At 36.9% G+C, this 26,115-nt stretch overlaps 2 protein-coding genes across 2 annotated transcripts in view; both read right to left on the bottom strand.

The window, feature by feature from the left end:
* cdk5rap2 (CDK5 regulatory subunit associated protein 2) overlaps nucleotides 1-9,724 on the bottom strand; it is a 47,176-nt gene extending 37,452 nt beyond the window's left edge. Inside the window, exons 1-9 of the mRNA XM_061733742.1 lie at nucleotides 9,551-9,724; nucleotides 6,311-6,366; nucleotides 3,126-3,181; nucleotides 2,264-2,374; nucleotides 1,461-1,537; nucleotides 1,206-1,329; nucleotides 694-872; nucleotides 468-606; nucleotides 151-204 (exon numbers count right to left, since the gene is read on the bottom strand). Of these exons, the coding sequence (XP_061589726.1) occupies nucleotides 151-204; nucleotides 468-606; nucleotides 694-872; nucleotides 1,206-1,329; nucleotides 1,461-1,537; nucleotides 2,264-2,374; nucleotides 3,126-3,181; nucleotides 6,311-6,366; nucleotides 9,551-9,606 (852 nt within the window). The 5' untranslated portion in view covers nucleotides 9,607-9,724. The remainder of the gene's footprint in view (nucleotides 1-150; nucleotides 205-467; nucleotides 607-693; nucleotides 873-1,205; nucleotides 1,330-1,460; nucleotides 1,538-2,263; nucleotides 2,375-3,125; nucleotides 3,182-6,310; nucleotides 6,367-9,550) is intronic.
* Nucleotides 9,725-13,824: 4,100 nt separating this feature from the next.
* col27a1a (collagen, type XXVII, alpha 1a) overlaps nucleotides 13,825-26,115 on the bottom strand; it is a 97,863-nt gene continuing 85,572 nt past the window's right edge. The window contains exons 41-61 of the mRNA XM_061733743.1: nucleotides 25,998-26,051; nucleotides 25,784-25,840; nucleotides 25,625-25,678; nucleotides 25,489-25,542; nucleotides 25,329-25,382; nucleotides 23,411-23,464; nucleotides 23,140-23,247; nucleotides 22,783-22,890; nucleotides 22,448-22,555; nucleotides 22,233-22,286; nucleotides 21,415-21,477; nucleotides 21,267-21,320; nucleotides 21,146-21,181; nucleotides 21,015-21,032; nucleotides 20,868-20,903; nucleotides 20,758-20,784; nucleotides 18,324-18,374; nucleotides 18,072-18,243; nucleotides 17,869-17,978; nucleotides 17,568-17,786; nucleotides 13,825-16,435 (exon numbers count right to left, since the gene is read on the bottom strand). Of these exons, the coding sequence (XP_061589727.1) occupies nucleotides 16,289-16,435; nucleotides 17,568-17,786; nucleotides 17,869-17,978; nucleotides 18,072-18,243; nucleotides 18,324-18,374; nucleotides 20,758-20,784; nucleotides 20,868-20,903; nucleotides 21,015-21,032; nucleotides 21,146-21,181; nucleotides 21,267-21,320; nucleotides 21,415-21,477; nucleotides 22,233-22,286; nucleotides 22,448-22,555; nucleotides 22,783-22,890; nucleotides 23,140-23,247; nucleotides 23,411-23,464; nucleotides 25,329-25,382; nucleotides 25,489-25,542; nucleotides 25,625-25,678; nucleotides 25,784-25,840; nucleotides 25,998-26,051 (1,638 nt within the window). The 3' untranslated portion in view covers nucleotides 13,825-16,288. The remainder of the gene's footprint in view (nucleotides 16,436-17,567; nucleotides 17,787-17,868; nucleotides 17,979-18,071; nucleotides 18,244-18,323; nucleotides 18,375-20,757; nucleotides 20,785-20,867; nucleotides 20,904-21,014; nucleotides 21,033-21,145; nucleotides 21,182-21,266; nucleotides 21,321-21,414; nucleotides 21,478-22,232; nucleotides 22,287-22,447; nucleotides 22,556-22,782; nucleotides 22,891-23,139; nucleotides 23,248-23,410; nucleotides 23,465-25,328; nucleotides 25,383-25,488; nucleotides 25,543-25,624; nucleotides 25,679-25,783; nucleotides 25,841-25,997; nucleotides 26,052-26,115) is intronic.

Genomic DNA, 26,115 nt, shown 5'->3' with positions numbered 1-26,115 from the left:
TGAAAGGTGTCACCAGAGTATAGGAAAACAAATTACAAACAGAGTTCCTTGATATGGTAAGGACAAAAAAAAAGGAAACGAAAACAAATCTCCAAATCATAAAGCAAAAAGATTTGGGATTTATTGTGTAAATATGTAAAGATCACCAACCTGCTGATCTGGGTGTGTTTTCTCCTTTTCTCTACTTAACTCATCTCTAAGTGCCTGAAAGACAGAAAATCAACAGTTTTGAAGTAGTCTTTTTCTGTTTTCCTTCATATGTTAAGTGAATTGAAACAAAGAAAAAAAATTATGAAAGCAAAATGATATATAATGCAATATGCTAAATATATGGGAAGGTCATGGAAGGTTATGTAAATCACTCTATCTATTCCACTGCCACTGCAGAGAGAAAGTTCTGCAAAAAAACTAAACAAAAAAAACCTGCATCTTTATTTCATCTTTTTTCCCCCTCTTCAAATTCATACCTTAAGTTCGTGATTTTTCTCTGCAACGAGGTCAGTTAGCTGCTTGGCTGATGGTGCTTCTGTCTCTCGGTCTTTGCTGCATTGCTGATGGATCATAGCTTCATGGTCTGATAGAGTGATCTTGAGCTGCTCAATGATACTGTTACAAGGAATAGAAAAGTTACAAAAATACTGCTTGCAGTTTTAGCCAAAGAATAATTAGTCTTTAATCATATTTTTTTCATACTTGTCTTTCTCCTGGAGGGCATGTTGCAGGTCTTGAACTAGACTGGGGATAGAACCAGGGATGAAGGCACTTTGAGGAGCAAGGACTTGGAGCTGCTTCTCCATATTTATATTTCTAAGTTTTTCTTGCTCTGCAATGGCTGCCATCTTCTCAACCTCCTCCTCTGCCGTTTGCAGACTCTGATAAAAGGCAAAAACAAAATAATAAAACAATTACTATGGCAATCACAGCAGTACAAACTATGATCATTTTAAAGTGCAATGGACATTTATTCTACTGATCAAGTTTACTGAAGTGGTGTTTATTTGTGGAAAAATGTTTTGAAACTTAAAATGTACATAAATACACCCTTGGTTAAGATGACCATAGAAACAAAGGGTAAGCATCAAAGAACAATAAAGGCCGTCATGATCATAGCAACATGATCATAGAAACTACAACACTTCATGTTAAGTATTTGAAAGTGACTTTCTAATCTTCTTTTAAATTGGCTGAAATGATTTTTCACTCACTTGTTCAAGGTCAGCTATCCGTTTGCTGAATGAGTCTCTCACTGCATCCATCTCCCTCTGTGCTTGCTCTCTCACACGCCGGGGTTCTCCTGATTCTCGACCAGCCAGACTTTCCAGTGCTTTGCTAAAAAAAACATTTATAAAGCTTAAGTCAGGGTGCACATAGTTCCACCGCAACTGACAACTGACATCTTGTGCTTGCACTTAAATCAGATGAAATATGTGACTTTAATCGAGCAAGAAAATGAAACATACGATGCAGACACAAGTAGTTCTTGCTTCTCTGCCAGATCTCGCTTCATCGACTCCAACTCCACTTTCAGCTCAATATTCTTTAAAAAAGAAGATAATTCAGAAAAAGCAGCACCACAAACGCTGTATTAACAGCATATAATAACAGTTGTAACAACTCCTACAAGGATCTTAAAGCTTCTCTTGTAAAAAATAAAATAAATAAAAACTGAAAAATTATCGCCTTTGTCATGACGTTTGCAAGTCCAATGTGTTAATGATCTGTTCATTTAGTTGGTCTTATGTTTTATTCTTCACTAGTCAGAGACAGCAATAGGAAACAATTTTTTAAAGATTCTTCAGAGGTGAATGTAAGATTTGATTGATGTTCTCTCTCCTATAAAAGGCAAAGAGAAAGTGGGCAGAATAAATAGGCTTGACCGGAACTGAAGAGCTGGGAAGATTTCCTGAAACTACTCCTTTCAAATCCATCACCTAATCATGAAAGAACACAATAATATAAATAAAACTCAAAATTTCAAAGATCAAAATTTAGATCAATATAACATTTTATTCTATGTTTAGAAATCATACCCAGAAATATTCCAATGGGCTTACATCACATCACAAACTAAAATGCTGCTCTTAGAAAACAAACTAACAAGCTAAATAAAATCCAGCTGTTGCTTTCTGACTTGTTATCTTATTTAAATCCTTTTTTTTTTTTTTTAAACAGTCCACTGCAGGACAAATGGAGAGACACAGAGATAGAGAGAGATGGATACCTAACATAAATGCAAGACTAATACAGATTATAAATACAACACCGTTTTGAAAATGTCTTCAGTCGAGTCATCACATTTCTCCTGCATACGTTCTTCCATGAAGTAAATGCGCAACTTCAAGTTAAAGTTCTCTTTCTTCAGAGCTGCGATTTGCTGGAAACAAACGGAGGAAAATTGTTTAATGTACATTTAAGTAAAAAAACAAAACTGATGCAGCAAAGTTGTCTTAAAATGTTTTGTCTCCTCTTTACCTTGTATTCAATATGGCCAACTAGTTTACTTATTTTATATTATAAGAAAAGATGGCAAGCACAAATAATTATGGTCAAAGAATCAGTACGATTTAGCTTTTTATTTGTGTAGAAAGGCAGGGAAACATGTTAACTGGGAAGAAAGGGGGCATGTGTGTGGTTATTTTTGAAATGAGGGGAGCCTTGGATGCATGTGTATGTGTGTGTGAAGTAGACTGTGCATCATTGTGCTTCGGGCTCAGAGCGGCATACATCTGGTAATGGGGGTTGGGTAGACTGTCAAAGGGAGGAGGTAGAAGTCTGGACCCCTCTGTAAACCTCTAATCATGCAGGCAGCACGAGCCCTGAATCTGAGTATTGCATTCCAATCACATGCTGAAATATAGATTTCAGCCCACCTCAATCCTTCTCCTCTTCCTCCTACACGCAAACTCCATCACTAAATGCCCATAAATGGTGCGTCTTGGTTTTAAGCAGAGCATGTATCAAGTTCATTACCTTTTTGTTGAGGTCAACTGCATACCTCGTACTGACAATTTCAGTGTTCCTTTGTACTATAATTAACTTCATTAATAATCTAATAACAGTAACAAATCCTTTTCCTTAGTAATCTGTATTACATTTCAAATATAAAACTGGTACAGAGGACTCACATTTTCATAGTCCTTCATGGCGAGAGCTTTTATGGGAGACATTTTATCAGACGGAGCTGTAACACAAAGACAAAGTAACACATGTTTACTTATTTCAATGCAGCATCCATTAGGCCAGAGAACCCATCCTATTCACAAGAAAAGACTAAGCCTTTCTGCTTTCGCATTCATCTTCTCCAAGTTTATTTTAGAGAGATAAAGAGAAACAGAAAGAAGTCATGTTTTTCAGTGCAGAGGCATCAGAGGTCAAACAACTTCAGGAGAGCTGTCCTGTTTCTACCGGCTAAGGCAGCCCACAGCTGATCATGTAACAGCAGTCAACATTTCACAACTCTTGACTCATGATTTGCTGCTTCATGACAGGAAGAACTCCAGCACACGTCTCTTGCATACTCAGTTCGTTGTATATGTGTATCCATTTTTAAATACCGTACACATTACAATTTTCCATTTTGTTTTCAATGCAAGCAAATGTCTTGAGTGTACAACTCCACAAAGCCCTTTGATCATATACTTTATTTTAGATATTCACCAATTGATCAGAAGGTAATCAGAATCATGGATTTGTATCTGATCATCTAAGTTACTGACCAATCCTGGCTAATAGGGCTGGGCGATATATCGAGATTTTAATATATATCGATATATTTTCAAACACGATATGGTACGAGACAATATCGTTTATATCGATTTAAAAAAAACATTACATTTTTTTTTTTTTATGATTTTGATATAGCTTATTTTGTGACAAATTGACTTGAATGTTTTATTTGAGATTTGCACAAATGTTTTGTTATTTGCACAACTGTCAACCTCAGTGGAAAAGTCTGCCTGTTACTGTCTACATTGTATTAATTGCAGTGTATTTTAATTTAATTGTTATGCAGGAAAGGGATATTTGTTTTATTTTATTCAAGAAGCATTTTTATTTTATATATGCAGGCAGTTTATTTTTATTTCATTTGTTTTATACATTTTGATATTGTGCAGACCTGTTAATAAAGGAGCCTGTGTGACATTTGGCACGAGGCTTTGTATTAAAACTGACTGTTTTTTTAAGGGTTTGCCTCAGAGAAAAATGAAGCTAACAGGGATGCTATGCTATAATGCTTTGGGGGAAACCCCAATTAAGGCACAGAAAAAATATCGAGATATATATCGAGTATCGCCATTCAGCTAGAAAATATCGAGATATGACTTTTGGTCCATATCGCCCAGCCCTACTGGCTAATACATTTTGTTATTTACTACATTAATCATATGCACAGGCCTGAAAATGTCTATGTTATACATCCATCCATTCAATGTTTGTTTTTATGTTGTTTTTTGGGGGGAGGGAGAGGGTAGTGCAAAAAACCAAGCCATTGTAATTAAATCGCATTCAGCGCATCTTTGTTGTCAAAGATTCTTTCTAATACAATTATCAAAATTGTATTTCTGTTTTCAATAAGTTCGACATAAAAAAAAGCTTTCCACTGTGTTGATTTTTTTAAATTTGAAATTCAGCAAACATAAAGCAGAGCAACAGATATTCTTAAACAATATTTTTTCTTTAAATATTAAAGCATGTTATTTTATTTTAGTGTCGAAAAATTATTTATGGGAATGCAGAAGTTTGGACTTGAAAAATAGAGAGAACATTTAATCGTTCTTTACCTTTTTAATTATTCTCCCCTCAGGAGAGCAAAGGGCAATTTGATGACGACCATTCTGACAAAAAACTGTACACTTGGCAACCACGGAGCGGTCATTGTGTACTAAAGCTAAGTCTGTGACGTCTGTCACGCCTGTGAAGTTTGGGAAGGATATTAAAAGATATCAAAGCAGTTACAGCTTGCAATTTCCACTTTCTAACATGTCATTAAGCAGAGGCAATTAAAAGTTTAGTGAATCATTGTGGCTCAAAACTGTTGATTTGCAGCCGGGCAAGCACGCTTCCACTCACACTGCTTATCTGTTGCTAGGCTCCTCATATGGAAGTGAATTGCTAGCACAAACAGCAAGTGAGCTATTTGACCTAAATAATAAATTATGTATCTCCTTGTCTGAGCTGAAGCAGGACAAAAGCTACAATAATATAAACACAGCTTAATGAACACCCTCTAAAAAACTAGCAATGTTTAGATTGCTTTAACAACACTGCAGTGATTTGTAGATAAGGGAGCAATTAAGGTATATTATTACTTTGCATATTATGTGAATCACCATCCACAGCTATCATAGGAAGAAAAACTTTTTGTGATTATAAAGTAAGATGAAATGAAAAGCAACTGCTGTAGAGGCCAGTTCAATTTTAGAAACAAGTACTTTCAATACATGCAGTTCTCTGGGATTAATCATCAAAAGGTATGATTGAAGAAAAAAAAAAGGGGGTTGAAATTAATTAAAAATGACAGGCAGTCACTTTGAAAAATGTTTCATTATTCATTGGGAATATGATTTTTCTGGTATACTTAATTCTGTAAGAAGCTTTAAATTTTGCAATATTCTATAATAATATCAGAACTTGAAAATACTTGCAAAGGTGAAAATTAATAAATCAAGAAGAGAGAGCCTCATAATTAAGTTTTTTACTAGCTGTGGCAGGAATACAGACGGTAAAATAAGGGTCCAAAAAATGTACACATATCGCAATAACCGTTCATTCAAGTTCAGAGAACAAGTAGGCTAATATTAAATATTTGAAAAAAAAAAATGGTTCACTCTTGGTTTTCCATTTGCTATAACAGTTGTATTTTGATAACAAAAATTAGTCAAATGTGGATCTGCACAAGCAAACGCAAATCTTTGGATACATCTGTAAACTGATCAAAAATTTTAAGAGCCTCTTCAAAAACACAGCAAAAAAACAAGAGCACATTAAAAGTATCTGTTCAGAATACTTTACTCTGTACAACACATCCAACTACTAAAGGCTATGGATGTAAATTTATATTGAAAAATGTATTGTAAATTTGCTTGTCTGTGAAAGCCTAGTCCCTTTCATTATAGGCAAACAAGTGTGTGACACTGAATTAGGAACAAGCTTAGTTCTTCCTCATTAACAGGTTAGTCCTTAATCAATGCTTTGGAGACAAACTGAGAGGCTACGAACATTCAGCAGCAGAATTAATTAACACACATGGGAGACACACACCTGGGCAAGAAAACGAACAGAGGGTGAACAAAAGAAAGCTTTGCTGTACCTGTCATGCTGTCTGTGGAATATTCTCCAGCATTTATGGAGTCCGGCAGTCTGCAGCTGAGGAAAGATTTAGGGTTTAGTGATGCAACCTTCTGCAGTGCTACAAATATCTGGTAAAAGACGACATCGGCGTTATCTTTCCAACACATCAAAGACCAATAATTTTGGACAAAGAGAAAAAAAAAATACAGGAATCTAAACTCTGCCCCGAATATACACTGAATGTAATGGTTTTTGAAAAACACAAATGCATGCTGTTCATGTATTACTCACGCTGGCCAGTTCCACTGAGCCCTAAGGACACTCCATAAATAGCTTAAGAATGACTCTCTGCTTCATTTACATCCACTCTGCCATAACTGACTTTCTGTGTGTGTATGGTGTAATGTTTTTCCATTTGTGTGGTCCAAAAGTTAGAAGACCACTTTAGCTAAGGGACTAAGGGACAGGTTTCTGGGGGTACAAAATGCTGGACCCTACATGTTCACAGGGTCTAGCAGGTCGATTACAACACTTTTTTGTAGTAGAGTTACAGTATAATTAGGTTATGCATTCCGTTTTGAAGCTAATGGGTAGAGTATTATGTTAACAGTAGTAACCCAAAAGATAGGAAACAAGAATGTGTGTGTGTGTGTGTGTGTGTGTGTGTGTGTGTGTGTGTGTGTGTGTGTGTGTGTGTGTGTGTGTGTGTGTGTGTGTGTGTATGACAGAGAGAGACCATGTGCCAGTAGCAGCCTAGCTCTGATATTAAGACAGACAAGAGGAGGAAGAAAAAAAAAAAGCAGAGGGCTTTCATTGGTAGACAAGTGGAGTACTGTGGCTCAGATCAGTTAAGCATCACTCAGTGATGGAACAGTGACATTACTCACACAGCACAATGCACAAAACATTCACAAAACACATCTGGATCGCAATTTCAAGAGTTAGGAATGCATAACCAAAAAAAATAAATAAATAAAACTATAAAAGTCTAAGTTCCACAACCATGACCTTTGAATCGAATAGTACAAAGAACTAAATGATTTCCTCTGTCATTTAACACACATTCACGTTCACACAGAGCTTTGATTTATTCCAAATGTAAGGTATACAAATCCAGAAAAACAAAAAAACATATTAACAAGTTCTATCTCCACATTGAAATCCCAGGTGTCATATATATATATATATATATATATATATATATATATATATATATATATATATACTTTATTTCAGCATGAAAGAAATGCTGCTACTTTTTTCAAGATAAAATGTCTTCAGAAACACCAGTGCAAATGGCATCTTAGAAAAAGTGGTGGAGTTTTTGTATTGCTTTACGTATCATTTGAGACTTTTTAAAATACATCTAGAATTAGCTGTTGACTGATTAGATAACTTACATGTAACCCTTAATCTGTTTTGTTACGTTCCATTGCTTTTGCCTGCCTTTGACCATTTCTGACAGAGATACTCTAGCTTCTAATTCCTAAATTCAACGCCAAACAAACTCATCAAAAACTCAACACACGCGCACACACACACAAAACACAGACCAGGTACACAACATCCCTCTACAAAAAAGTAAATGCTAATACAATTGTGCTGACAATCATTGCATCACTGAGGTTTCACATGCCAAGCAACCTCTTCCTGTGTTAACTGAGAGGCAGCACTCGAAAACAAGAGCGGTGATAGTACCAGACATAAACATGGGAAACAATTTGAGCAAAAAGTGTCCCAAACTAATCTCAAAAAGCAGAGGACATTTAAATGGGCCAGTACCAGTATTATTGTTATTGTGTTGCCTTTACTGCAGATTTAGTAACCTTTTCCAGCACCCTGAGGAAACAATGCTAGAGCTAGTAAACATGCACTTCCTCTTTTTCTCACTTTTGTTCAGTTTGTCAAACATGAAAGCAGCTAAGCACACATCGCTTCTTAGAGCAATTCAGAGTAGATTAATAAAAACGAATGGTGCTAACAGTATGCAGGTAATATGTTTGAAGCTAAATAAAGCAAAGGTAATCAGGTTTCAGAATGACCAAATAAGTAATTCACACCACACATATCAGCTAACATCTTGAATTACTGAGACACGCTTACCAGCTGGATAACTGCCTTCCTCACAACACAGCTGGGCTAGGTCATTTACAAAAAAGCTACAAAAAGAGGGGGGGGGGGGACTACTAACTAAACAGCAAGGATGCTTCGTGAAAAGCTATAAACTATATTCAGCTGGGACCATCCTGCAACAGCACCGATGAAACCCGCTAATAATAATAATGTGCAGTTTACTTACCGCAATCACATTCTTCTCTAATGTCAAGAAGAGCACGGAAGGAAAGAAAATCACATATACCATGTTCAGTCCTCTGCTTGTACAAAGAGGGAAGAGAGACGTCGCTGCGTCTGAACCAATTGGCTCATATAATTTCCGCTTGAATTCACTCTAAATGATGGGTCAAAACCCGAACTCTGACAAGCCGAACAGTAAAGCGACATCCAGTGAGATAATTATAAGCAACTCCCACCATTACATACTATTATTTTTTTGTGTGTGTGGCTGATTTTTATGTTGTTTTTTTTTTTTAATAATCTTTTTTTGTTGGTCAATTACTATTTTTTATGATGCCACAATTAACACAAAATGAATCTGAAAGGGTTACTAAATAACATACTTTAATAAGTGGCTTTATATTAGCTTTTTCCCCTCAACAGATATTATTTGGGGATTAATATGTCAAACAGCTGATCAGAATCAGAATCAGGTTTATTGGCCAAGTCTTATATATATATATATTAACATATATACACATTTTTTTAGCAGCAGTATGAGTTATACATGGTTATTGAAAGGTGTATAGTTACAGCATATGATTTTGGTTATTATTATTATTATTATTATTATTATTATTATTATTGCACAGTGATTGATTACTCTGAGACTGAGTGATCAGAGTTCATCAGAGCAACAGCTTGGGGAAATAAACTGTCTGTGTCTCATTTATTGATACAGCATATGATTATTATTATGATTATTATGATTATTATTATTAAATGATGAATCTACAAAAACAATATAATACAAATAAAGGATCGCATTCAGAAATGCAGTATATTTACAAAATGAAAATCCTTAATCCTGTCATATTCAGTAGTAAATATGTAAAATACATAAATCAGATTTAAGCTTCAGCCAAAACACACACGCTGACGTGCTAACTAGCGTTAGCTCTGTAGTTGTCATTGTTAGTTTTACCTTCCATTGATATCAACAGGGAGCGTTTGGTCATCCCCTAGGACGGAATCCATCATTGTTCTTCACTTAATTGGTCTCCTTGGCGGAATATCACATCCTATTATCGCTTAGAGCCAGCGCAAACTTCGAAGAGCGGGGATTCAAAACAAGGCAGGCTACCGCCATCATGATATGTTGACGTCACCACTGTGCACGTTGAAATCTAGTGCCGCCTTCGCGTGCTGTCGGAAACATTTCAAATTTTGAAAGAAACAAATAATACGTACGCCAAAAACGTGAATTTGAACACTCAAATTCAAATTAACACAGAAGATCAGTTATTATTTGTTGAAAGAATAATTTTCAATGTCATTATAAGGTTTAGGGATTATACTTTTTGTATCTTTTAGAATTTCCATGTAGTTCGTGAATGCCTCATAAAGCTGAGCAGAGACTGAAAATAGCGATTGGCTGAAGCAAATTCTCAAGGGAGGGCCAAAAAGACTTGAAGGTTAACAAACGATCACACGTACACGAAACTGTCAGTTGGTTTAGAGAATGTATTTCATCAACAAAACTGCATTGACAGTTGGAAAACTGCGATTTATTTATTTTTTTGTCAATGCATTAACATTATGGTGTTTTTTGTTTGTGTGTTTTCTTTTTTAATTCAACAATCCAAAACTGAAAGTTTTATAGTTTTTGCTTGGGAGAGGTTGATTAGGCAAGGCAAGTTTATTTGTATAGCACAATTCAACACAAGGTAATTCAAAGTGCTTTACATCAACATTAAAAGCAGCAAGACACAGTTAAACAGTAAATAACAAATAAAATGATAAGAAAAGAGGTAAAATAATAAAAAGCACAAGTTGTTAAAAACTATAGTTAGTATAGGGCATTTTTTTTTATTATAGGGCAGTACAGTACAGCAGGTAAGTATTTAATTTAAGACAAGGCAAGGCAAGTTTATTTGTATAGCACAATTCAATACAAGGTGCTTTACATCAACATTAAAAGCAGCAAGACACAATTAAACAGTAAATAACAAATAAAATTATAAGAAAAGAGGTAAAATAATAAAAAGCACAGGTTGTTAAAAAATAAGGGCAGTAGAATACAGCAGGTAAGTATTTAATTTAAGAGTACGCTTCAGTAAACAGTAATGTTTTTAGGCCTGATTTAAAGGAGCTGACAGTTGGAGCAGACCTCAGGTCTACAGGAAGTTTGTTCCACCGGTGAGGAGCAGAATAACTGAACGCTGCCTCACCTTGCTTGGTTATGGTTCTTGGGACACATAAGAAAACCAGATCCAGATGAACCTCAGGGGTCTGGGAGCTTCATAGCGACCACCCCAGTCTGGCCTCCGGCAGGAGGGTCCCCCCTTATGATCCAGGTCCTGCTCAAGGTTTCTTCCCTCCTAAAGGGGAGTTTTTCTTGCCACTGTTTGGCTTAAGGCTTTTCTCCCACTAAGGGAGTTTTTACCTGCCATTGTTTATGTAATAATTGCTCAGGGGTCATGTTCTGGGTCTCTGGAAAGCGCCTAGAGACAACTTTTGTTGTAATAGACCCTATATAAATAAAATTGAATTGAATTGAATTGAACAGATCCAGCATGTATTTTGGTCCAAGACCATTCAGGTCTTTGTAGACCAGCAGTAGGATTTTAAACTCTATCCTTTGACTAACTGGAAGCCAGTGTAGTGATTTCATGACCGGTGTAATGTGGTCCAGTTTCCTGGTGTTTGTAAGGACTCTGGCAGCAGCGTTCTGGATCAGCTGCAGCTGCCTGATTGATTTCTTGGCCTGTAAAGATGCCATTGCAATAATCCAACCTACTGAAAATGAATGCATGAATACGTTTTTCCATGTCTTGTTTAGACAGAAACCCCTTAATTCTAGCAATGTTTTTCAGGTGGTAATAGGTAGATTTAGTGATAAACTCCAGATGGCTGTTGAAGTTCAGGTCTGAGTCAATAATTACAACAAGATTTCTGGCTTGCTTTGTAGCTGTCAATGACATGGAGCCAAGGTGAGCGCTGATCTTTTCCCTTTCATTTTTAGGGCCAATTGAAATTGAAACTAAAATAAATAAGCTTGTATCTATTGCTTTTCTTTCACTTTCACACACGAGAAAATGCAGCGTTTGCCGAGTGTATTGTAGCTTACATGCTCATCAAGATATAAATATCCCTCAACTTGAGTGTCTTGTTGCAGCATAACTAACACTGGCTCCAGAAATAGGGTTGATTATAACATTGATGAATCATATTACATTAATAAATATGTAACTGGGGCAATTTATCACCAATTTAGCAAGGTTCTGGGAGTTGTTAACTCATGATATGGCCATGCATTATTTGTTAAACCGCTGGTTCAGCTACCTATGCAATCATCCAGGGGACAAGAGTGACACCGTGTGGAGGGTTTTTTGACTTCACTTCAAACAAGTGGAGTTTTATTTATTTATTTTGCATCATAACAGTGTTTTACATAGATAACTGGTTGACCAGCATTTGTTGTCTCCACCTTGAGGCTCTGTGAAAATTTTAAATAATCTTCATCAAACCGGTCACCTTCACCATCAGGTGCAATCTTGATGTGATTTAACCCTTTATCTAAACCATTTCTTTTTTTTTAAGTATCAAAACAGAACTTTCAAAATAGTCATGTGTATCTGATTCATATTTACTATTGTCACTTATTTAGGACATTATACAAAAAAAAAAACCATGGCATTTATAACCATATGTTTTTATCCAAACTTACTGTAATCCATATTTGCAAACAAAGCCTAAGCTATTAAGTTTTTTCCTTCACATCTTTCATTCACTTAATTTTATTTTTTGGCCTGCTAAGTCCCCTCCTCCAAATTAATGTGTGTGTGAATGTGTGAATGAATTTGGTCACTGTCTTTCATTACAACTAGATAATGCTGCAAAGGATACATAATACATAATCATATGTGTGTGTGTGTGTGTGTGTGTGTGTGTGTGTGTGTGTGTGTGTGTGTGTGTGTGTGTGTGTGTGTGTGTGTGTGTGTGTGTGTGTGTGTGTGTGTGTGTGTGTGTGTGTGTGTGTGTGTGTGTGTGTGTACACAGCAATATTCATAGCATTAGGGGACAAACAAGAGATAAGAAGAGCAACATCACCTAAAACCATGCCTGAATAATTTAGTTTTAAACAATTTTTTGAAGTGCTTTGAAACGAAACAAAGAGATAGAGTGATAGAAAATATGTTTTGCTCAGAGAGATAAAAATAGACTCACAGTAGTCCATCCATTAAAAATATAAAAGCATGAATAATCAATTCAATTTCTGCTGTAGAAACAACACATCTTAACTTTGCAATAGTCCTGAGATGGAAAAAAAAGTGTAGACACCAAACATGAGCATCCAAAGACAGAGAACTGTCTAGAATGACTCCAAGGTTTGGCAAATTGGATTTTGCAAAAGAGCCAAAAGACTCCATTCTCTGTTCAATTCATGTGAAAGAGTTGTCAAAAACAATAGTTTCAGTTTTCAATTAATTTAACTGTAGAAACCAGGTTCTTAAACAATAATTTATCTCAGTGAGATTGGGGTCAAAAAGATGATAAATGGTGCCACTCTTGTTACTGTGGCTGGATTTTAAGTGTCTACAGTTGATATTGGCTTATCATAATAACCTCATGTAAGTGAAATTATACAGTACTACAATGTAGGTACATAGAAAAGCTGAACAAAAAGCCATCAAAGTTATGTCTAATGTTGATGCCATGTATGACATTTGGGCAGCATTTGATAAAACAGGAAGAAAATTAAGATTTCTTTCAAAATTCATTGCATTCACTTCATTGCAAACATAGACCAAACCCCAGACTTGAATGTTACCCTGTCGAAAGAGACTAAGTTTTCTCTCTCTTTTCCTGACTGCCTCAAACATTAGAGTACAGATCTCACCTCATAAACTCTTTGTACCCCAAGGTAAAGTGTATCATAGTGAAACAAAGATCACAGAACTACTTCCAGTCGGTGCAAAATTCTCCAATATGAGTTGCAGCTTCAAAGTGATATTAAAAGTAGATTTTAAAACCGTATTGTTCTTTTTTAACCCCTGACTGTCCATGCACCATCCTGTTAGACAAGTTAGAGTGATGAAGAAACCAATATGTTTTCTGCTGTGCAAGGAAACTGGACTAACCAGTGCAATCCCACGCAGGCATGTACTGTAAAGGCCCAGCTAAGTGAGAAAACATTCAACAGTGCTGAACACTGCACCACTGGTGCTCTAAAAAAATAAATAAGCAATCCGCAAACAAATTGAGAGTATTTATTGAACAAATGTACACTGAACAATGACTAAAAAGAAGACAGATAAAAGACGAATCACCAGAATTGGTCTTATTCAGAGTTTGATGACTTGCTGCATTTGGCTGATGTGTTCCAAACAAGTTTGAATTATATAGGCAAGAGAAAATCTTTGCTCCAAGTCTTGTGTACAATTGTGAGGTATTCTTAGCTTGTTTTATTGTCAAGAACAGATTTACAAAAAGAAGAAACAATTTTCACATATTTGCATAATTCTTTAAACACAAGTTATAGTATAGCACAGTTCTGGTACAGTACATGGTTGATTATCATAAAGGAAAAACAGCATTAAAAAAATTTAAAAAAATAAAAGAATTAACATTGCAAATAAATTTGTTCTCTGGAGCCCCAAATTTACACATAAAAACTCTATAAACTCCAAGACCAGTTGGGATAACTGCTATATAAAGTTGTCAGAAAGAATAGATTTGCTGCAACCAACAAAAGAATTGCTCAGTCAGCAACCACTTTAACATTAAATAACATTAAATTAGCAAGAGGGGGGTTCACTGTATACAGCAAGGTTTACACAATTATACACACTTGTGTCCAGCTACAACAAAGCAATATTTTATTTAGTTAAAATTATCCCCACTAGTTTCTAACAATATTACATACAGCTGAGGGGGGATTTATACAGAAAAATGAAAACTTTACTCTTTAGAAATACCTCAAACCCTGTAATTTATACTGGATGCAAAAGCAGAGATCTGTTTGATCTTTATTTGTGTTTTCTCTAGCAACAAAAAAAGCAAAAGACAAAAAAGCATCTTCTTGAAATTGCAGCATTGAACAAAATAGCTTGGAAATTCCCCAAAAATGATTGACAATTTAGAAACGAAGTCCTGTTGGATTGGGTATCACAATTGTAGTGCATTAGGAACCTACGGTAATATTTTACATGGGGTTTTTATTTATCTAAGCAAGCATGCATTATAAATATTATGAACATTTTAGCAAAGTGGTGTAATAACAGCACTATGGTAAGCACCTTAGGTTATTTACTTAGCACCATGCATTCGGGGGAGGATGAGATAAAAGATAAAGGTTTTATTTGGATTCCTGTACCCATTCTCCTCCCTCCTGTGGCTCAGTTCTCTTCTAAGAATTGCCTGTACCTGTAGTCTGTCTGTTGTAGATAGCATAGGTGGTGCTGACTAACTAACTAATAACACTTCTTTTTTTTTTAAAATGTTTTTTAATCATAAAAGAAGAAGCAAGAAACTATCACACCCCACAGATAGAGATGATTTAGCAAAACACTACTGAGAACCTGAGCTCTATAATTGTCTTCTTCCTAAATCTGACATGTAATCTCCGCCAAATTCTCCCTCTTCAACAGTGGCATCCGGTTCAATAATGCATGAATAGCAATGTGTGTAATAACAATTAAAAACATTGACATACTCCATTTGGGCATCTTGCACGTTTTGGTTTGTGGCTTTTTTACTATGAGCCGACTGCGTGCCACTGGTATTCCAGTCAAAGAAAAAACACAAAACGTAACATTTGAAGCAGTTCTGCTCCAAATGCTCAGTTTAAGCAAACTAGTCTTCTTTGTATGTAAGATCATGAGGAGATGAGCACCAAAGACAAATAAAATGGCACCGCTTAAAAGAATCTCCCATAATTAACAAATTATCTTCTCATTAGCCTTATTTTCTATTGCACTTAAAGTTTATTTCTTTACATAAGATATACTGTATATTTAAATGTGTGTGTGTGTGTGTGTGTGTGTGTGTGTGTGTGTGTGTGTGTGTGTGTGTGTGTGTGTGTGTGTGTTTGTGTGTGTGTGTGTGTGTGTGTGTGTTTGTTTGTGTGTGTGTGTGTTTGTTTGTGTGTGTGTGTGTATGTGTGTGTGTGTGTGTGTGTGTGTGTGTGTACATTTACATGATCCGAATCTCAATTACACTAATTATTTTATTCTTACGTAATTAAATTTCTGCTATTTCAAAAAAGTACACACGGTATACAGACTGTATAAAGTTACAAAATAAGTTATCTTAAATGTCCAATGTTGAACTTCACTTTGATCTCCCTTTACTGAACAATGTTCTGGAGACATTGCATGGCCCTCTGCCTTCAAGCAAGCATCCACATGGAGATTCCTCTTGAGGAGCTTGGAGAAGCTTTTGCTGTACCGAGAAGCCATTAGTGCAAGAACTCCTCTGCTCCTCTTCATCTCCAATTTGTTTTGTTTTTTTTCCCCTTGTTCCCCTTGCTTCTGACCTCTGTTTCTGCAGTCCAGCGGGATTTTGGCACTGAAGTAGGATCTGCTGGGGGTTGGTGCCTTTTTTTCACTTGGATGGGTTTTAGGACATGATTTTAAGACGTGCCTGCTCTCCACACCTGAATAAATGCATCTTGCAGGGGTGGTTGCCTGTGTATCCATGCTCAAAAGACAATGGCCCCTCAAAGAAAACAAACAGGACCTACTTCTAGATGGTAATGTGAACCTGCACTAGTTTTTGGGAGGTTGTAGATGTCGACCACAGGAAGCAAGGTGGGGTCCAGGGAGTGGAACACAAAATGCGTCTGGTGCCAGCGTCCATCCTTCATCTGAAAGCCCAAAACAGCTTTTTTTTATATGTTGTGAGAGCCTGAATAAAACAGCAATATCTTCTTAAAGGCATAAAAATCAAATTACAGTATATGGAGCCAAATCAAGGCCAAAAGTTTTGCTAATTTGAAAATAAAATTTGAACCTGAAAATTCTTTTTTACAGTTTCAATTTTATTTTTTTCAGTATCAGATCTTTTTTTCAGTTTCAAATCTTTTTATTTCAGTTTCAAATCTTTTTTTCAGTTTCAAATTTTTTTTTTTCAGTTTCACATCTTTTTTTTTCAGTTTCAAAATCTTTTTTCAGGTTCAGACTTTTGGCCCGGATCTGGCGTGGGGGGCGTGGCATCAACTGAGAGGGGCGTGGCATCATGAGTGACAGCAGAACAGAGAAGGCGGGGGACGTTCCTCAGTCATGTTGCCTTCAGGAATCGTAGGTTGCAGAAGTTATCAGTAGAAGTTTGATTCAACACTGTATATACACCATATTCACGTGATTGGCAGTGGAAAAAACTGATATTAGTGACACATTTCTGTTTGAAAAGCTGTTTTAGACCGTACTTGGCACCAATCGCAGTATAAAAGCAATAAACTATGCCAGACTGTACAGTTCAACAGCCACACTTTAAAGTTTGACATTTCCCACTTCCACATACTACCAAGTACGGTCTAAAACAGCTTTTTAAACAGAAATGTGTCACTAGTATCCGTTTTTTCCACTGCCAATCACGTGAATATGGTGTATATACAGTGTTGAATCATACTTCTACTGATAACTTCTGCAACCTACGTTTCCTGAAGGCAACATGACTGAGGAACGTCCCCCGCCTTCCCTCTTATGCTGTCACTAATGATGCCACGCCCCTCTCAGTTGATGCCACGCCCCCCACGCCAGATCGGGGCCAAAAAAATTTGAAACTGAAAAAAAAGAAGTGAAACTGAAAAAAAAGACGTGAAACTGAAAAAAAAAGATTTGAAACTGAAATAAAAAGATTTGAAACTGAAAAAAAGATCTGATACTGAAAAAAATTAAATTGAAACTGTAAAAAACCATTTTCAGGTTCAAATTTTATTTTCAAATTAGCAAAACCTTTGGCCTTGATTTGGCTCCATAACAGTATATCATTCCTACCCAGCAGGAATCCTCCAGAACATCTGGCTCAAGCTCTCCTCCCGCCTCAAACACCTCCCCAGTCCAGGCCTTGAATCTCACAGACCCGTCGGCAAACAGCTGATCCTCAGCTGAGCTCCACACTGAGACGTTCAGACAGTGGATGATGACATGCTGAACAGCCTCTGAGCTCAGCAGGTGCAGGAAGTTCATCTGGACACGACCAGCACTGATTGTTGGCTGCAGGAAAGCAGGTGATTAATATGTTTGTTTTGTAAACACGCGTGTAATATCACTGAGGCTGCCACTGTGTCATGTATACCTTGGATACTGTTATTGGTTTAAGGCAAGTTTGTCCACCTCCAGTAAAGTTGCAAGAGACTTCTATTGTATCTGAAGAGCAACCCAGGTTGGGATCAATCCAATAAGTGCCTGAAAACGCAAACATATTTTGGATGGTCAGTCTACTTAAAAGCAAATACGCTTATCGTCTTTGTATCAAGTGCAACACTAATGTTCCCTCACCATCATTTAACTTCTGTTCACAGCTGTGCAAGTCCCTGCAGATGCGGGCAGGATTGTCCCGAGTTCCCAGTGGGTTCTTTAGGCTCTGGATCAGGTTACTGAGGTAGTGGAGGGTCTTAAAGATCTCTGCACCCTGGTCCAGCATTGGCAGGTCCATCACTGGCTTTTGTTTCTGTTGGGGAAAATTAAAAAATAAAAGCGTAAGCAAAGCTTTGTGGTATGACAAAAATGTCACTGCGGAGGCCTACTGACCTCAGTTCTGACAGGAGTGAATGAATCCTCAAACAAACGGCCATCTTCTTTCTGCAGCAAAACAACACATCTTTTTTATTATAATCAGTGCCCCCTGTATCTTTTTTGAAAACAGATTACAGCATGATACAACCCTGATTCTGAAAAATTTGAAGATGGTATTTAAAATGAAAATAAAACAGAATAAAATTTTTTGCAAATCTGATAAATTCATATTTCATTTATAATAAAGCACAGAAAAAATATTAGCTGATTTTATATTTGATGCCAGCAACACAACTTGAGACACGGGCTGGAAATATGCAGTAAGTAGATTGTATTAAAAAAAAATGTAAACTGTTCCTTGGAATGAAATGATGAAGACTTTAAATATCAAAACTGTCAAAATATTGACAGTGTGTAATATCACCCAAAGACTCTGAGAATTGAAGAAATCTCTGTGTGCTGGGGACAGACCATTACATTCAATAGATGTTTTGTTCCAAAGCAACTTACAGTTGAACATGCATGTTTTTTTTTTGGACCCACACAAGCATGGGGAGAACATGCAAAGTCCGCACAGAAAGACTCAGGTAGCATGGCTTACCACTACGCCACTGTGACCACAACTCACTAATGGATACCTCTGGGCCCTCAGGGAGAAATATACATGAAAAACAAGCCTGCTTGTATCAAAGTAATCATTGCATGGAATCAGGTACTCTTCTGGAAATCACTGTCAAAGAACACATTTTGTTGTGTTGTCTGTAATCAAGCAGGTTTTAGCTTTATCAACGCAAGAAGATATTATGCAAACATGACCCTTAAAGCAGCACAATGTAACTTTCAGCTTTTGTTGAGTTTGGCTGCTCCTTTGGACAAAAGTGGTAGTGCTTTTCCAGAAAGAACACTACGTTTCCCATGAGCACCAGCGCGTACTGCTGGAAAACTCCTGTGCCCGTCGTGTGCATTTGTTTTGAAGACAGGACGGACTTTCAAAACTACTTTTCTGTTTCACCAAGTGAACAGACGGAACGCAAAAAAAAAAGATGTTAAACTGCTGGAAAGGAACTGGAATTTACCGGGATACCTTAAACAAGGAAGCCAGGGAGCGGTATATGGAGAAAATAATGATTATTAACAGTCTGGATCCATATGAAATCACTACTAAAGAGTGGAGCTCCGATGTGGATTTACTGCCGCAGTTCTGCACAACCAACGTCTTAGGCTGCCTTGTTTAGGAGTGTTTGGCAGCTGCTTTGGTAAATGTTCGACTCGCCATGTGTTTCAATAAATTTGTATAATAGTACAAAATACAGTACATGTTTTGTATCACTCTTACTTCTCTTTTCTTTTTTTTTGACCGCTATATTATGCTGAAGAAACTCTGAGGCGTGAGCAATATTTTTGTTTTCCTCGTGAGATTATTTTTTTCCTCTGCAGCTACAAATAGAGTTAATATCTTTTTCCTCAACAAACTAGTTTTATCTTAAGATTGGGGTTAATCGCACCGCAGAGAGCTGGCAGCAACTGCGTTTAGCTGGAGAAGTGGGGAATAAAACCCGTGTTTTGATCTGACCCCGGTCTGTGTGAGTGTTTGTGGTTTACTGTGTGGAAGGTTATGTTTGGTCGTTACAGCCGCGATCCAACCGAGCCGACGACTCTTTATTATATCAGATACTCGGCGTCCGTGGTTCTGCCTCCGAGCAGGAAAGCGGTGAAAAGTTAAACCATTAGCGATCTTTTCCCCACGTCTGTTATGTGGAGCTGCTGCAGCCACAACGCAGCAACGGGTTACCAGCTTCTGCGGAGCTGAGCTCCACGCCCCGCCCATTTTCGTCTCGACTACGAATCGGGAAGCAGGGGGAAGTGACGTATGCCGTAAAGCAGTCAAAGCCGTAAAAATGTGTAGTTTCTAAGTGTGGCAGGGTTCCTACCATGCTCCTCAAAGTATACTAGTGCCAGTGAAGGCGATACAGACCCCCCCAGACCATGACAGAGGTGTCATTAAACCTGTTGGAAGTTGATGTACCATCACAATGACTCTGGAAATATGATATTAAGGTGGAAAAGTTACATAGTGCTGCTTTAAATGATCCTATGTTCTCTACAACAAAGTGTATTTACAATGGATTGGGGAAGATGAAATGAAATTTGTATTTTTATTTAATTATTTTTGTATCTACTTATTTAGTGGTCTACTTTAAGTACATGCTACACAGTGGTAAACATTACCCATCTTAAATTCTTTGAGACATATTGTTACCATCAAATGACCTTATTTATTGAAATTAGCAAATATCCTTACTTTCATCATTTGATGTTTTCTTATATTTCAAATAATGTTCGAGTTAGTGAATAAAAAAAAAGAAGAAATTATACATTTTTTTCACCATTTTAGATTTTTGGTAGGCTTATTGAATATAATGAAATCAATAAATATATTGTGACTTACAAATGACAAAGGGACACTTGGAGGACCCTAAAGAGAGAAAATAAAGTTACCTAAACAATGAATCAAAAACAAATCATTTTAGGCACATTTTTTGAACTTGGATAACTTACTGGAGGTCCAGGGGATCCGCGAGGTCCAGGGGATCCCTGGTAAAAGGAAAAATGAAAAACATGGAGCATGACTTCTATGCACTCAGTCCACAATAAAGTACAACCCATTTGAACAGTAAACAGCATGATAAGAAAGTAATAACATACCTTTGGGCCTTGAAATCCCTGTTAGAAAAAAAAAGGATTATTATATTGTAATCAGTTCAATCATCACATGGCACACAATGTAAACACAATGTAAAAGTATGAAAACGTGTTAGAAAGCTGAGAACACTAACAGTCTCTCCACGGTTGCCTTTGTCTCCTCGAAAACCCTGCAAGGAGAAGTGCGGGGTTCAGTGAGCTTTGACATCTTCAACGAAGAGAAGTCTTTAAACTTATCTAAATTATAATACATACCGCACTTCCAATGGGACCGATAATTCCCACGGGGCCAATAACTCCTCTTTTACCCTGATGAAGAGAACCAAAAATGGAAAGGGACAATAAATGTGTTATGCTGTGAAGCTTTTAACAATCAGATGTTCATGCTTATTAATCTGTTTACCATTGTACCCTGTGGTCCCTTTGGTCCTCGAATGCCCTTTGGCCCAAAGTCTCCTGGAGGTCCCTGAAAAAAACAGCATTAAATACTTAGAAGCACTTATCACACACTTTGTTCACCATTTTAAAACCGTATAATACATGATGCTCTTTTTATGTGCCACCACTTAGAACATCTGAGAACCACTCGTTGCATACTGAAGACAACGATTCCAGCTGTTCTATCAAGTTTTGGCCTCGGCTTTTATATTGTGCTTTTAATAAAACACAAAAACACACATCAGGAAGACAGAGATGGAATGTGAACAGGAAAAAAAGCTTTATTTGATACTTAGATGCAGGATGGGCGTAGCATTTTTATTTAAAACCCTGAAACTAATTTGAACCAGTTACTGATTGTTCAAGAAAGGATTAAAAGAATTTGATAATGAGTACGAAGCAATGAGATATCTTACTGATTTTCTTGTGTGTGTGTGGTTTTTAAACATGGGAAAGAGGAGCTTGTAGACTTAAAAGACTTAGGAAAAATGTGTAAAAGATATGGGGAATAACTAACAAAGCTTCTTTTATCACTCATTATGCATCCACTTATATCTTTATAGTCTGTAAAATGTGATAATACTGAGCAGTTACAGAAGCTTTAATCATTCCATATATGTTTGTACATGTGTACATGTGTAGATTACAATGAATGAGAACATTTAAACTTCATAATGAGAATCACAAGCCAGCTCTGTTTTCTGCAAACATTGCAATAGCACAATGTATATTTTGTTTTCACTTTTTCTGCAAGAACCTGTTTGTTTTTAGTGATGAACATACCCTTGGTCCAAAAACTCCCAGAATTCCTGGAAAGCCTGGTCCCCCTGTATCACCCTGAGCAAAAAAACCCAAAACAAGAGTGAGAAATTGCATCATTTCAAAAACTAAACTTGCACATTTATTAAGAAGTCATAAAACTTTAAATCTCTCAGTGTGTGTGTGTTTGTGTGTGTGTGTGTGTAGTCTGCATATACAGTCTGTCTCACTATACGCACAGGTTGTCCTTTAGGACCTTGGTCTCCCTGTAGTCCCGGAAGTCCCATTCCACCCCTGAAGCCTCTTTTTCCCAGAGATCCTCTCTGGCCTCGAAGACCCCGCTCACCCTGGGAAAATGAATCAATGATTAAATGTCTTCATGAAAATATGAGAAACATGATCATTAAATCTGTTAATTAAAGTAAATTTAAAGTTAAATCTATTGCTTGTATACTGACCCATGTTAATTTAACTGCTTTATCTTTCAACAAGAACATCCAAATATCTATTCTTTGTTTCTGCTTTGTGCCATAACATGACTGAAGCATCAAGCTCACGATAGGTCCTGGCTTACCTTAGGTCCAATGGCCCCCTGATCTCCTGGGAGTCCTGGGACACCAGTTTTTCCACGCCCACCAGCTTTACCAAAAAGACCCAGCTCTCCATCATCACCTTGTTCACCCTAAATACATATTAGAATATTCAGATTTTCTTTCATGATTTCATAAGAATAAGCATAAGAATAAGCTATTTAATTCAATGAGCTTCCAATAGGACAAGCCAAGCCTTTTTGCTTTTTCTACACTTAAGTCCTAATCTTCGGCCTTTTTTCTGTATTTACATGAAGCGGTGGAATAAGCATTTAAACCTCTGCACAGTGGTAGCAGAACAACGAGCAGATCTACAAATCAGGCTAATGAAAAAGTCTCACCGGCATGCCTTTGCTGCCATCTTTTCCAGGAACTCCATCTATCCCGGGAACTCCCTCTGGCCCCTCCGGGCCCACCACGCCTCTGGGACCATGATGACCACCTGTGCCCTAAGGATAACAGAGTGCTTATTAGAGAACTAGTCTAGGTATTACAAGATTTGAATACATATATTTCTTTAGTACAAACTTTTGAAGGCTGATCGCATTCAAAACATTTGGACTTCACAACAAAGCATTCCAGTTCTGGATGTACAGAATATTAGTGGTGTACCTCTGGTCCTCTGGCTCCTTTTGTTCCTGAATGACCCCTTTTGCCTTTTTGACCCTGAAGAGAGAAAAAAACGAATTTGCTCACTCAACGCACTCAAATATAAATATAATATGTAGAACCTTAACCTTATTTTAAAAAACATTGAAAAGAAGGATGATTTCTTTATATCAAATTAATGAGTGGTGATGCTTGCTATGTTGAGTTGGGTATTTATTTAATTAGTGATTTGATTTGATTTTTTAAGGTTGAAGGTAACATGTAGACTGCACCTTTATTTTTATTTATTTTTTTATTTCTTGAGGAATTTTTGTTATCCCCATGGAGGCAATTTGTTTTACTGTCAGTCTTTTCTCTTCCTTCTTGCTTTCATTTCATTACTTTAATTAATCTTTTTGAGGGTAGGCAAATAATAAGCTTTGCTTCAGTCTACACCTTTTTCGGTCTAGATGGTATTTGTATATTGGAAATTTTTTGTAATGTTTTCTTTGAACAGTGTATTCGTTTTCTTGTTGTCATTTTTATCCTTTTTTTTTGTGATGTCATGACCGAAATAAACAAACAAACAAACAAAGTTGAAAATGAAAATGATACAAAGAACATCAGCAAGTCTATATAAGAATGGCTGAAAAATAATAATAATTAAAGAAACCAACGTTTTGAAATGGCTTTATCAAAGTCCAATCCAACTAAAACGCAGCAGTGGGACCTTGAAAGATCTGTATAAATAAATCTCCAAAAACCTCAATGAACTGAGGCAATATTCAAACATTCTTCTACATTCATGAGACTGATAAAACTAAAAAAAAAAACAAGTACTTCAGTTAGCTGCTGCTAAAGGAGGATCTAAGAGCTGTTGAATAATGGTTTTGTGCGTCAAAGCTGCGCCCACCCTGTGGAATAACAAAATTAGTTATATATAACTCTGAAAAACATTGCATGTGTCTTTTTGCATCTGAAACTGTCCCTTCAGTGAGCAGTTCAAATCTCCATTACAGTACTGGCTCATGGTAGAATTACCCTTCCCTGAAAATCTATCGCCACACAAGTTTAAACTTCACATCATGCTGTATTTGATATATATCTGGAGTAGAAATCCAAAACTCCTTTGCTCTTGCTTGGCTACCAACAGTTAGACCCATCAACAGTTGTACAATTCTCAGTGGAAGAAATAAACATACTAATAATACTCAGCTAACACATTGCTAAATATTGTATAGAACAACAAAGTAGTCTTCTGGTTAAAAATATAGAGGACCGTGCCAACATATATGCGAAGAAGTTATCTATTGAAGTGCTGTGTTGTATTGACCTGGGCTATTTCAAAACATGACTCATGACAAGATTGTGGCTAAAAGATGGATCATGGATCGGTACCAACAGTTCGAAGCCAAACTGCATGAAAGGAAAATACAAGTAACTGAGATCTATCAGTTTGGTGTGGTAGCGTGAGCTTGGTTTGATGTGTGTGCGAGTTTATAAATGTAAAACTGTACAAATGATCTCTAAAGTGGCACACCCTGCAGAAAAAAGGAAAATAATGAAGGGCGTGGGGTCATGTAAATCATGCTAATACCATGCAACTGAAATCTATCCGCTCTTACTAGAACAGACTTCTTTTGAGAACTTTTTGTTTATCATTTTCTTAATTATCAGTTTCAGTTTGTCAATATACATGTTTTTTATTGTTCAACAAATCACTCAAAATGTTATCCCAATAATATTGTTGGGAATATTGTTTCTCACCTTCGTTGTTTTTAATGTAACTTTACATTATATTATATTTAACAGGTGCTTTTATCCAAAGACACATACAACTGATAACAATATTTACAACTATGTACACTTAATTTTTCAAGCATGCGCTCAGTCACCCTTCACTACAGACAGCAGACAAATGCTTTAGTTTTCACGCTCTTACTAGATCTCCTTTGGCCCCTTTGGGTCCTTGCTGTCCCCGAGGTCCAGGGTGCCCCTAAAATGTATAAGTTATGTAAATGAAAACACAGAAAGACAGTCTGTGTTGATATATGTCATGATTTGTAGAGCTGTGAGTGGAAATCACATGTTTTTTGACTCACAGGTTGTCCAGAAGCCCCAGGTCTACCTCGTTCACCATCCAGACCAATTTGACCCTTAAATGGATTGACAGAATATTAACTGTTTATGCCGTAAACACCCAAATCTTTCAGTTTAACGTGAGGTGATGCCACTCACTTTGTATCCTGGGTCTCCTGGTTCCCCTCTCTCTCCCCTGTCACCTGGAGGTCCCTGACAAAACAGAAAACATGTGAATCAAGTCAAAATTATTTGACTTCTTGGACCTTGTAGAAGAAAACTATAAAAATAAAGAAAAGTAAGTCAAGTGTGACTTACTATGTCACCTGGAGGGCCGGGAGGACCCTCTACTTTCCCATCTTCCCCGTGCTCACCCTGCAGATACAAATCAGATCTGTGAGACTGTAGATGCTTTTGGGTTCATTAGCTCTGTAATGTGACATATCTGGTTAGAGGTCAGACAGAGGGTCAGAATAAAGATACTGAGGAAGAATAAGAGATCCATGTTGCGCATAAAGTGAATGAAGTGTACCTTTTCACCTTTTGGTCCTGAAGGCCCTATAGGACCTTGGGAACCTTGATGACCCTGTGAAGATTGACATCCAGAAATCATGCAGTTTAAATTTATTGCACTTACAGTACACCCAGAG

This window comes from Cololabis saira, chromosome 11 (assembly GCF_033807715.1).
Source record: "Cololabis saira isolate AMF1-May2022 chromosome 11, fColSai1.1, whole genome shotgun sequence".
NCBI lineage: Eukaryota > Metazoa > Chordata > Actinopteri > Beloniformes > Belonidae > Cololabis > Cololabis saira.
The sequence above is the reverse complement of the archived record's forward strand: the minus strand, read 5'-3'. Positions and strand labels throughout refer to the sequence as shown.